At 51.8% G+C, this 12896-nt stretch overlaps 1 protein-coding gene across 1 annotated transcript in view; it reads right to left on the reverse strand.

Moving 5' to 3' along the window:
- LOC140411217 (solute carrier family 22 member 7-like) overlaps nucleotides 1–12896 on the reverse strand; it is a 594055-nt gene that overhangs the window by 138491 nt on the left and 442668 nt on the right. Inside the window, exon 7 of the mRNA XM_072500322.1 lies at nucleotides 1–170. This exon is cut by the window's left edge and continues 45 nt beyond it. Coding sequence (XP_072356423.1) covers nucleotides 1–170 — 170 coding nt within the window. The remainder of the gene's footprint in view (nucleotides 171–12896) is intronic.

Here is a 12896-nt window from a genome sequence, read left to right on the forward strand (position 1 = left end):
TGAGGTACCAGCCTTGGCATCGCCTTCGGCCCACACGGTCCAGGAGCACATAGCTGATCAACTTCGCTGGCACCTCAATGGCCCCAAAGATGAATTGTGTTAAGTACATGTCCAGGCCGAACCCACCGATTGAGAAGCTGATTGCATAGTACGAGAACGAAACACCCAGCCTGTTGATTAATCAAAGCCCAAGAACGGTGATCACAAACTAGCTCAAAATTATTCTCACGTAGCAGCTAGTTCCACATTCTCCGAGCAACAGAAATTCTCCCAAACCCCGGGTTTGTTCCATTAGTGATGATGCTGTATTCGTATCGTCATCATTCTGAATTCAACCATAAATGGAAATGATTTCCTCATGACTGCCATCAAGATATTTCTCAATTTTATAGATGTTTAGCAATCTCGATAGAATCATTGAAATGTGCAGCACTGAAGACCAGGCCATTCCTGACCAGGCCAAACCAGGCCAAACCAGGCCAGACCACACCAGACCAGACCCAACCAGGCCAAACCAGACCCGACCAGGCCAAACCAGGCCAAACCAGACCAGACCAGACCAAACCAGACCTGACCAGACCAGGCCAGGCCAGACCAGACCAGACTAGGCCAGGCCAGACCCGACCAGGCCAAACCAGGCCAAACCAGACCAGACCAGGCCAGGCCAGACCAGACCAGACTAGGCCAGGCCAGACCCGACCAGGCCAAACCAGACCAGACCAGACCAGGCCAAACCAGGCCAAACCAGACCAGGCCAGGCCAGACCCGACCAGGCCAAACCAGGCCAGACCAGGCCAAACCAGACCAGACCAGGCCAGGCCAGACCTGACCAGGCCAAACCAGGCCAAACCAGACCAGACCAGACCAGGCCAGGCCAGACCCGACCAGGCCAAACCAGACCAGACCAGACTAGGCCAGGCCAGACCCGACCAGGTCAAACCAGGCCAAACCAGACCAGACCAGACCAGGCCAGGCCAGACCTGACCAGGCCAAACCAGGCCAGACCAGGCCAAACCAGACCAGACCAGGCCAGGCCAGGCCACGCCACGCCAGATCACACCAGACAAGACCAGACCAGACCACGCCAGACAAGACCAGAACAGGCCAGGCCAGACCAGAACAGGCCAGGCCAGACCAGACCAGACAAGGTCAGGCCAGGTCAGACCAGGCCAGGCCAGGCCAGGTCAGACCAGACCAGGCCAGGCCAGGTCATACCAGGCCAGGCCAGACCAGACCAGGTCAGCCCAGACTAGGCCAGACCAGACCACGCCAGACCACGCCAAACCAGACCAGACCAGGCCAGGTCAGACCAGACTAGGCCAGACCAGACCATGCCAGACCATGCCAAGCCAGGCCAGGCCAGGCCAGGCCAGGCCAGGCCAGGCCAGGCCAGGTCAGGTCAGGCCAGGCCAGGCCAGGTCAGGTCAGGCCAGGCCAGGCCAGGCCAGGCCAGGTCAGGCCAGGTCAGGTCATACCAGGCCAGGCCAGACCAGACCAGGTCAGCCCAGACTAGGCCAGACCAGACCACGCCAGACCAGACCAGACCAAACTAGGCTCTAAAATATCCCTGTCCACTGGAAGACTTTAAGAATATTGGATTCTAACTATTGTGAAATTTAAGGGTTAAAAACCTGGGGTTGGAGTGTGTTTTAAAAAGGATTTTTTTCCCCCTAAGGCTCACCGGCCTATAATTTCCTGGATTATCCCTGCTGCCCTTCTTGAACAATGGAACAACATTGGCTCCTCTCCAGTCCTCTGGAACGTCACCTGTGGCCAATGAGGATGCAAAGATACTGTCAAGGCCCCAGCAATTTCCTCCCTTGCCTCCCTCAGTATTCTGGGGTAGAATCCATTAGGCCCTGGGGACTTATCTACTTTAATGCTTTTTAAGATGCCCAACACCTGCTCCTTTTTGCCCTCAATGTGACGCAGACTATCGACACTCCCTCCCCCAGACTCCTCATCCACTTTTGGGTGAGGGAGATGTTAGAGAGATGGGGCTTTTGGAGAAAGGTTTTTGGAAGTGAAGTCTGATCTCTGATCTACACTGCCAGTTATTGTGAGTGTGCTGTTGGTGCTGAAAGCTCCCTGTACACTGCCAGTAATTGTGAGTCTGCTGTGGGTGCTGTAAAGCTCACTCTACACTGCCAGTTATTGTGAGTGTGCTGTTGGTGCTGTAAAGCTCCCTGTACACTGCCAGTAATTGTGAGTGTGCCGTGGGTGCTGTAAAGCTCACTCTACACTGCCAGTTATTGTGGGGGTGCTGTGGGTGCTGAAAGCTCCCTGTACACTGCCAGTTATTGTGAGTGTGCTGTGGGTGCTGTAAAGCCCCCTGTACACTGCCAGTTATTGTGAGTGCGCTGTGGATGCTGTAAAGTCCCCTGTACACTGCCAGTTATTGTGAGTGCGCTGTGGATGCTGAAAGCTCCCTGTACACTGCCAGTTATTGTGAGTGTGCTGTGGGTGCTGTAAAGTCCCCTGTACACTGCCAGTTATTGTGAGAGTGCTGTGGGTGCTGTAAAGCGCACTCTACACTGCCAGTTATTGTGAGTGTGCTGTGGGTGCTGTAAAGCTCCCTGTACACTGCCAGTTATTGTGAGTGTGCTGTGGGTGCTGAAAGCTCACTCTACAATGCCAGGTATTGTGAGAGTGCTGTGGGTGCTGTAAAGCTCCCTGTACACTGCCAGTTATTGTGAGTGTGCTGTGGGTGCTGAAAGCTCACTCTACACTGCCAGGTATTGTGGGTGTGCTGTGGGTGCTGAAAGCTCACTCTACACTGCCAGTTATTGTGAGTGTGCTGTGGGTGCTGTAAAGCCCCCGGAAGCTGCCAGTTATTGTGAGTGTGCTGTGGGTGCTGCAAAGATCCCTGTACACTGCCAGTTATTGTGAGTGTGCTGTGGGTGCTGTAAAGCCCCCTGTACACTGCCAGTTATTGTGTGTGTGCTGTGGATGCTGTAAAGTCCCATGTACACTGCCAGTTATTGAGAGTGTGCTGTGGGTGCTGTAAAGCCCCCTGTACACTGCCAGTAATTGTGAGTGTGCTGTGGGTGCTGAACGCTCCCTGTACACTGCCAGTTATTGTGAGTCTGCTGTGGGTGCTGTAAAGCTCACTCTACACTGCCAGTTATTGTGAGTGTGCTGTGGGTGCTGTAAAGCCCTCTGTGCACTGCCAGTTATTGTGAGTGTGCTGTGGGTGCTGTAAAGATCCCTGTACACTGCCAGTTATTGTGAGTGTGCTGTGGGTGCTGAAAGCTCCCTGTACACTGCCAGTTATTGTGAGTGTGCTGTGGGTGCTGTAAAGTCCCCTGTACACTGCCAGTTATTGTGAGAGTGCTGTGGGTGCTGTAAAGCTCACTCTACACTGCCAGTTATTGTGAGTGTGCTGTGGGTGCTGTAAAGCTCCCTGTACACTGCCAGTTATTGTGAGTGTGCTGTGGGTGCTGAAAGCTCACTCTACACTGCCAGGTATTGTGAGAGTGCTGTGGGTGCTGTAAAGCTCCCTGTACACTGCCAGTTATTGTGAGTGTGCTGTGGGTGCTGAAAGCTCACTCTACACTGCCAGGTATTGTGGGTGTGCTGTGGGCGCTGAAAGCTCACTCTACACTGCCAGTTATTGTGAGTGTGCTGTGGGTGCTGTAAAGCCCCCTGTACACTGCCAGTTATTGTGAGTGTGCTGTGGGTGCTGCAAAGATCCCTGTACACTGCCAGTTATTGTGAGTGTGCTGTGGGTGCTGTAAAGCCCCCTGTACAATGCCAGTTATTGTGTGTGCTGTGGATGCTGTAAAGTCCCATGTACACTGCCAGTTATTGAGAGTGTGCTGTGGGTGCTGTAAAGCCCCCTGTACACTGCCAGTAATTGTGAGTCTGCTGTGGGTGCTGTAAAGCTCACTCTACACTGCCAGTTATTGTGAGTGTGCTGTTGGTGCTGTAAAGCTCCCTGTACACTGCCAGTAATTGTGAGTGTGCCGTGGGTGCTGTAAAGCTCACTCTACACTGCCAGTTATTGTGGGGGTGCTGTGGGTGCTGAAAGCTCCCTGTACACTGCCAGTTATTGTGAGTGTGCTGTGGGTGCTGTAAAGCCCCCTGTACACTGCCAGTTATTGTGAGTGCGCTGTGGATGCTGTAAAGTCCCCTGTACACTGCCAGTTATTGTGAGTGCGCTGTGGTGCTGAAAGCTCCCTGTACACTGCCAGTTATTGTGAGTGTGCTGTGGGTGCTGTAAAGTCCCCTGTACACTGCCAGTTATTGTGAGAGTGCTGTGGGTGCTGTAAAGCGCACTCTACACTGCCAGTTATTGTGAGTGTGCTGTGGGTGCTGTAAAGCTCCCTGTACACTGCCAGTTATTGTGAGTGTGCTGTGGGTGCTGAAAGCTCACTCTACAATGCCAGGTATTGTGAGAGTGCTGTGGGTGCTGTAAAGCTCCCTGTACACTGCCAGTTATTGTGAGTGTGCTGTGGGTGCTGAAAGCTCACTCTACACTGCCAGGTATTGTGGGTGTGCTGTGGGTGCTGAAAGCTCACTCTACACTGCCAGTTATTGTGAGCGTGCTGTGGGTGCTGTAAAGCCCCCGGAAGCTGCCAGTTATTGTGAGTGTGCTGTGGGTGCTGCAAAGATCCCTGTACACTGCCAGTTATTGTGAGTGTGCTGTGGGTGCTGTAAAGCCCCCTGTACACTGCCAGTTATTGTGTGTGTGCTGTGGATGCTGTAAAGTCCCATGTACACTGCCAGTTATTGAGAGTGTGCTGTGGGTGCTGTAAAGCCCCCTGTACACTGCCAGTAATTGTGAGTGTGCTGTGGGTGCTGAACGCTCCCTGTACACTGCCAGTTATTGTGAGTCTGCTGTGGGTGCTGTAAAGCTCACTCTACACTGCCAGTTATTGTGAGTGTGCTGTGGGTGCTGTAAAGCCCTCTGTGCACTGCCAGTTATTGTGAGTGTGCTGTGGGTGCTGTAAAGATCCCTGTACACTGCCAGTTATTGTGAGTGTGCTGTGGGTGCTGAAAGCTCCCTGTACACTGCCAGTTATTGTGAGTGTGCTGTGGGTGCTGTAAAGTCCCCTGTACACTGCCAGTTATTGTGAGAGTGCTGTGGGTGCTGTAAAGCTCACTCTACACTGCCAGTTATTGTGAGTGTGCTGTGGGTGCTGTAAAGCTCCCTGTACACTGCCAGTTATTGTGAGTGTGCTGTGGGTGCTGAAAGCTCACTCTACACTGCCAGGTATTGTGAGAGTGCTGTGGGTGCTGTAAAGCTCCCTGTACACTGCCAGTTATTGTGAGTGTGCTGTGGGTGCTGAAAGCTCACTCTACACTGCCAGGTATTGTGGGTGTGCTGTGGGCGCTGAAAGCTCACTCTACACTGCCAGTTATTGTGAGTGTGCTGTGGGTGCTGTAAAGCCCCCTGTACACTGCCAGTTATTGTGAGTGTGCTGTGGGTGCTGCAAAGATCCCTGTACACTGCCAGTTATTGTGAGTGTGCTGTGGGTGCTGTAAAGCCCCCTGTACAATGCCAGTTATTGTGTGTGTGCTGTGGATGCTGTAAAGTCCCATGTACACTGCCAGTTATTGAGAGTGTGCTGTGGGTGCTGTAAAGCCCCCTGTACACTGCCAGTAATTGTGAGTGTGCTGTGGGTGCTGAACGCTCCCTGTACACTGCCAGTTATTGTGAGTCTGCTGTGGGTGCTGTAAAGCTCACTCTACACTGCCAGTTATTGTGAGTGTGCTGTGGGTGCTGTAAAGCCCTCTGTACACTGCCAGTTATTGTGAGTGTGCTGTGGGTGCTGTAAAGATCCCTGTACACTGCCAGTTATTGTGAGTGTGCTGTGGGTGCTGAAAGCTCCCTGTACACTGCCAGTTATTGTGAGTGTGCTGTGGGTGCTGAAAGCTCCGTATACACTGCCAGTTATTGTGAGTGCGCTGTGGGTGCTGTAAAGCTCAGTCTACACTGCCAGTTATTGTGAGTTTGATATGGGTGCTGTAAAGCCCCCTGTACACTGCCAGTTATTGTGAATGTGCTGTGGGTGCTGTAGAGCCCCCTGTACACTGCCAGTGATTGTGAGTGTGGTGTGGGTGCTGTAAAGGTCCCTGTACACTGCCAGTTATATTGTGAGTGTGCTGTGGGTGCTGAAAGCCCCCTGTACACTGCCAGTTATTGTTAGTGTGCTGTGGGTGCTGAAAGCTCCCTGTACACTGCAAGTTATTGTGAGTGTGCTGTGAGTGCTGTAAAGCTCAGTCACACTGCCAGTTATTGAGAGTGTGCAGTGGGTGCTGAAAGCTCACTCTACACTCCCAGGTATTGTGGGTGTGCTGTGGGTGCTTAAAGCTCGCTCTACACTGCCAGTTATTGTGAGTGTGCTGTGGGTGCTGTAAAGCTCCCTGTAAACTGCCAGTTATTGTGGGTGTGCTGTGGATGCTGAAAGCTCACTCTACACTGCCAGTTATTGTGAGTGTGCTGTGGGTGCTGTAAAGCTCAGTCTACACTACCAGTTATTGTGAGTGTGCTGTGGGTGCTGAAAGCTCACTCTACACTGCCAGTTATTGTGAGTGTGCTGTGGGTGCTGTAAAGCTCAGTCACACTGCCAGTTATTGTGAGTGTGCTGTGGGTGCTGTAAAGCTCACTCTACACTGCCAGTTATTGTGAGTGTGCTGTGGGTGCTGTAAAGCTCATTCTACACTACCAGTTATTGTGAGTGTGCTGTGGGTGCTGAAAGCTCACTCTACACTGCCAGGTATTGTGAGTGTGCTGTGGGTGCTGTAAAGCTCACTCTACACTGCCAGTTATTGTGAGTGTGCCGTGGGTGCTGAAAGCTCACTGTACACTGCCAGTTATTGTGAGTGTGCTGAGGGTGCTGTAAAGCTCCCTGTACACTGCCAGTTATTGTGGGTGTGCTGTGGGCGCTGAAAGCACACTCTACACTGCCAGGTATTGTGAGTGTGCTGTGGGTGCTGCAAAGCTCAATCTACACGGCCAGTTATTGTGAGTGTGCTGTGGGTGCTGAAAGCTCCCTGTACACTGCCAGTTATTGTGAGTGTGCTGTGGGTGCTGAAAGCTCACTCTACACTGCCAGGTATTGTGAGTGTGCTGTGGGTGCTGTAAAGCTCAGTCTACACTGCCAGCTATTGTGGGTGTGCTGTGGGTGCTGTAAAGCTCAGTCTACACTGCCAGTTATTGTGAGTGTGCTGTGGGTGCTGCAAAGCTCAGTCTACACTGCCAGTTATTGTGAGTGTGCTGTGGGTGCTGTAAAGCTCCCTGTACACTGCCAGTTATTGTGAGTGTGCTGTGGGTGCTGAAAGCTCACTCTACACTGCCAGGTATTGTGGGTGTGCTGTGGGTGCTGAAAGCTCACTCTACACTGCCAGTTATTGTGAGTGTGCTGTGGATGCTGTAAAGTCCCCTGTACACTGCCAGTTATATTGAGTGTGCTGTGGGTGCTGCAAAGATCCCTGTACACTGCCAGTTATTGTGAGTGTGCTGTGGGTGCTGTAAAGCCCCCTGTACACTGCCAGTTATTGTGTGTGTGCTGTGGATGCTGTAAAGTCCCATGTACACTGCCAGTTATTGTGAGTGCGCTGTGGATGCTGTAAAGTCCCATGTACACTGCCAGTTATTGTGAGTGCGCTGTGGGTGCTGTAAAGCCCCCTGTACACTGCCAGTTATTGTGAGTGCGCTGTGGATGCTGTAAAGACCCCTGTACGCTGCCAGTTATTGTGAGTGTGCTGTGGGTGCTGAAAGCTCCCTGTACACTGCCAGATATTGTGAGTGTGCTGTGGGTGCTGAAACCTCCCATGTACACTGCCAGTTATTGTGAGTGTGCTGTGGGTGCTGAATGCTCACTCTACACTGCCAGGTATTGTGAGAGTGCTGTGGGTGCTGTAAAGCTCCCTGTACACTGCCAGTTATTGTGAGTGTGCTGTGGGTGCTGAAAGCTCACTCTACACTGCCATGTATTGTGGGTGTGCTGTGGGTGCTGAAAGCTCACTCTACACTGCCAGTTATTGTGAGTGTGCTGTGGATGCTGTAAAGTCCCCTGTACACTGCCAGTTATTGTGAGTGTGCTGTGGGTGCTGCAAAGATCACTGTACACTGCCAGTTATTGTGAGTGTGCTGCGGGTGCTGTAAAGCTCCCTGTACACTGCCAGTTATTGTGAGTGTGCTGTGGGTGCTGAAAGCTCACTCTCCACTGCCAGGTATTGTGAGAGTGCTGTGGGTGCTGTAAAGCTCCCTGTAAACTGCCAGTTATTGTGAGTGTGCTGTGGGTGCTGAAAGCTCACTCTACACTGCTAGGTATTGTGGGTGTGCTGTGGGTGCTGAAAGCTCACTCTACACTGCCAGTTATTGTGAGTTTGCTGTGGATGCTGTAAAGTCCCCTGTACACTGCCAGTTATTGTGAGAGTGCTGTGGGTGCTGTAAAGCCCCCTGTACACTGCCAGTTATTGTGTGTGTGCTGTGGGTGCACTAAAGCCCCCTGTACACTGCCAGTTATTGTGAGTGTGCTGTGGGTGCTGAACGCTCCCTGTACACTGCCAGTTATTGTGAGTGTGCTGTGGGTGCTGGAAAGCTCACTCTACACTGCCAGTTATTGTGAGTGTGCTGTGGGTGGTGTAAAGCCCCCTGTACACTGCCCGTTATTGTGAGTGTGCTGTGGGTGCTGTAAAGATCCCTGTACACTTCCAGTTATTATGAGTGTGCTGTGGGTGCTGAAAGCTCGCTGTACACTGCCAGTTATTGTGAGTGTGCTGTGGGTGCTGTAAAGTCCCCTGTACACTGCCAGTTATTTTGAGAGTGCTGTGGGTGCTGTAAAGCTCACTCTACACTGCCAGTTATTGTGAGTGTGCTGTGGGTGCTGTAAAGCTCCCTGTACACTGCCAGTTATTGTGAGTGTGCTGTGGGTGCTGAAAGCTCACTCTACACTGCCAGGTATTGTGGGTGTGCTGTGGGTGCTGAAAGCTCACTCTACACTGCCAGTTATTGTGAGTGTGCTGTGGATGCTGTAAAGTCCCCTGTACACTGCCAGTTATTGTGAGTGTGCTGTGGGTGCTGCAAAGATCCCTGTACACTGCCAGTTATTGTGAGTGTACTGTGGGTGCTGTAAAGCCCCCTGTACACTGCCAGTTATTGTGTGTGTGCTGTTTGAGCTCTAAAGCCCACTGTACAATGCCAGTTATTGTGAGTGTGCTGTCGGTGCTGAACGCTCCCTGTACACTGCCAGTTATTGTGAGTGTGCTGTGGGTGCTGGAAAGCTCACTCTACACTGCCAATTATTGTGAGTGTGCTGTGGGTGGTGTAAAGCCCCCTGTACACTGCCCGTTATTGTGAGTGTGCTGTGGGTGCTGTAAAGATCCCTGTACACTGCCAGTTATTGTGAGTGCGCTGTGGGTGCTGTAAAGCTCAGTCTACACTGCCAGTTATTGTGAGTGTGCTGTGGGTGCTGTAAAGCCCCCTGTACACTGCCAGTTATTGTGAGTGTGCTGTGGGTGCTGTAAAGCCCCCTGTACACTGCCAGTGATTGTGAGTGTGGTGTGGGTGCTGTAAAGATCCCTGTACACTGCCAGTTATATTGTGAGTGTGCTGTGGGTGCTGAAAGCTCCCCGACACTGACAGTTATTGTAAGTGTGCTGTGGGTGCTGAAAGCTCCCTGTACACTGCCAGTTATTGTGAGTGTGCTGTGGGTGCTGTAAAGCTCAGTCACACTGCCAGTTATTGTGAGTGTGCAGTGGGTGCTGAAAGCTCACTCTACACTGCCAGTTATTGTGGGTGAGCTGTGGGTGCTGAAAGCTCACTCTACACTGCCAGCTATTGTGAGTGTGCTGTGGGTGCTGTAAAGCTCCCTGTACACTGCCAGTTATTGTGAGTGTGCTGTGGGTGCTGTAAAGCTCACTCTACACTGCCAGTTATTGTGAGTGTGCTGTGGGTGCTGTAAAGCTCAGTCACACTGCCAGTTATTATGAGTGTGCTGTGGGTGCTGTAAAGCTCACTCTACACTGCCATTTATTGTGAGTGTGCTGTGGGTGCTGTAAAGCTCAGTCTACACTACCAGTTATTGTGAGAGTGCTGTGGGTGCTGAAAGCTCACTCTACACTGCCAGTTATTGTGAGTGTGCTGTGGGGGCTGTAAAGCTCCCTGTACACTGCCAGTTATTGTGAGTGTGCTGTGGGTGCTGAAAGCTCACTCAACACTGCCAGGTATTGTGAGTGTGCTGTGGGTGCTGTAAAGCTCACTCTATGCTGCCAGTTATTGTGAGTGTGCCGTGGGTGCTGAAAGCTCACTGTACACTGCCAGTTATTGTGAGTGTGCTGAGGGTGCTGTAAAGCTCCCTGTACACTGCCAGTTATTGTGAGTGTGCTGTGGGTGCTGAAAGCTCACTCTACACTGCCAGTAATTGTGAGTGTGCTGTGGGTGCTGTAAAGCTCCCTGTACACTGCCAGTTATTGTGAGTGTGCTGTGGGTGCTGAAAGCTCCCTGTACACTGCCAGTTATTGTGGGTGTGCTGTGGGTGCTGTAAAGCTCCCTGTACACTGCCAGTTATTGTGGGTGTGCTGTGGGTGCTGTAAAGCTCCCTGTACACTGCCAGTTATTGTGAGTGTGCTGTGGGTGCTGTAAAGCCCAGTCACACTGCCAGTTATTGTGAGTGTGCTGTGGGTGCTGAATGCTCACCCTACACTGCCAGGTATTGTGGGTGTGCGGTGGGTGCTGAAAGCTCACTGTACACTGCCAGTTATTGCGTGTGTGCTGAGGGTGCTGAAAGCTCACTCTACACTGCCAGGTATTGTGAGTTTGCTGTGGGTGCTGTAAAGCTCACTCTACACTGCCAGTTATTGTGAGTGTGCCGTGGGTGCTGAAAGCTCACTCTACACTGCCAGGTACTGTGGGTGTGCTGTGGGTGCGGAAAGCTCACTCTACACTGCCAGTTATTGTGAGTGTGCTGTGGGTGCTGTAAAGCTCCCTGTACACTGCCAGTTATTGTGAGTGTGCTGTGGGTGCTGAAAGCTCCCTGTACACTGCCAGTTATTGTGGGTGTGCTGTGGGTGCTGTAAAGCTCACTCTATACTGCCAGTTATTGTGGGTGTGCTGTGGGTGCTGTAATGCTCACTCTACACTCCCAGTTATTGTGAGTGTGCTGTGGGTGCTGAAAGCTCCCTGTACACTGCCAGTTATTGTGGGTGTGCTGTGGTTGCTGTAAAGCTCAGTCTACACTGCCAGTTATTGTGAGTGTGCTGTGGGTGCTGTAAAGCGCAGTCTGCACTGCCAGTTATTGTGAGTGTGCTGTGGGTGCTGTAAAGCACCCTGTACACTGCCAGTTATTGTGAGTGTGCTGTGGGTGCTGAAAGCTTCCTGTACACTGCCAGTTATTGTGGGTGTGCTGTGGGTGCTGTAAAGCTCACTGTACACTGCCAGTTATTGTGAGTGTGCTGTGGGTGCTGTAAAGCTCAGTCACACTGCCAGTTATTGTGAGTGTGCTGTTGGTGCTGAAAGCTCACTCTACACTGCCAGGTATTGTGGGTGTGCTGTGGGTGCTGAAAGCTCACTCTACACTGCCAGTTATTGTGAGTGTGCTGTGGATACTGTATAGCTCCCTGTACACTGCCAGTTATTGTGATTGTGCTGTGGGTGCTGAAAGCTCCCTGTACACTGCCAGTTATTGTGGGTGTGCTGTGGGTGCTGTAAAGCTCCCTGTACACTGCCAGTTATTGTGAGTGTGCTGTGGGTGCTGAAAGCTCACTCTACACAGCCAGGTATTGTGGGTGTGCTGTGGGTGCTCAAAGCTCACTCTACACTGCCAGTTATTGTGAGTGTGCTGTGGGTGCTGTAAAGCTCCCTGTACACTGCCAGTTTTTGTGAGTGTGCTGTGGGTGCTGTAAAGCTCAGTCACACTGCCAGTTATTATGAGTGTTCTGTGGGTGCTGTAAAGCTCACTCTACACTGCCAGTTATTGTGAGTGTGCTGTGGGTGTTGAAAGCTGACTCTACACTGCCAGGTATTGTGAGTGTGCTGTGGGTGCTGTAAAGCTCCCTGTACACTGCCAGTTATTGTGAGTGTGCTGTGGGTGCTGTAAAGTCCCCTGTACACTGCCAGTAATTGTGAGAGTGCTGTGGGTGCTGTAAAGCTCACTCTACACTGCCAGTTATTGTGAGTGTGCTGCGGGTGCTGTAAAGCTCCCTGTACACTGCCAGTTATTGTGAGTGTGCTGTGGGTGCTGAAAGCTCCCTGTACACTGCCAGTTATTGTTGGTGTGCTGTGGGTACTGTAAAGCTCACTGTACACTGCCAGTTATTGTGGGTGTGCTGTGGGTGCTGTAATGCTCACTCTACACTGCCAGTTATTGTGAGCGTGCTGGGGGTGCTGAAAGCTCCCTGTACACTGCCAGTTATTATGGGTGTGCTGTGGGTGCTGTAAAGCTCAGTCTACACTGCCAGTTATTGTGAGTGTGCTGTGGTTGCTGTAAATCTCCCTGTACACTGCCAGGTATTGTGGGTGTGCTGTGGGTGCTGTAAAGCTCCCTGTACACTGCCAGTTATTGTGAGTGTGCTGTGGGTGCTGAAAGCTCCCTGTACACTGCCAGTTATTGAGGCTGTGCTGTGGGTGCTGTAAAGCTCACTGTACACTGCCAGTTATTGTGAGTGTGCTGTTGGTGCTGAAAGCTCACTCTACACTGCCAGTTATTGTGAGTGTGCTTTGGGTGCTGAACGCTCCCTGTTCACTGCCAGTTATTGTGAGTGTGCTGTGGGTGCTGTATAGCTCCCTGTACACTGCCAGTTATTGTGATTGTGCTGTGGGTGCTGAAAGCTCCCTGTACACTGCCAGTTATTGTGAGTGTGCTGTGGGTGCTGTAAAGCTCAGTCACACTGCCAGTTATTGTGAGTGTGCTGTGGGTGCTGAAAGCTCACTCTACACTGCCAGGTAT

Source organism: Scyliorhinus torazame, chromosome 4 (genome assembly GCF_047496885.1).
Source record: "Scyliorhinus torazame isolate Kashiwa2021f chromosome 4, sScyTor2.1, whole genome shotgun sequence".
Taxonomy (NCBI): Eukaryota; Metazoa; Chordata; class Chondrichthyes; order Carcharhiniformes; family Scyliorhinidae; genus Scyliorhinus; species Scyliorhinus torazame.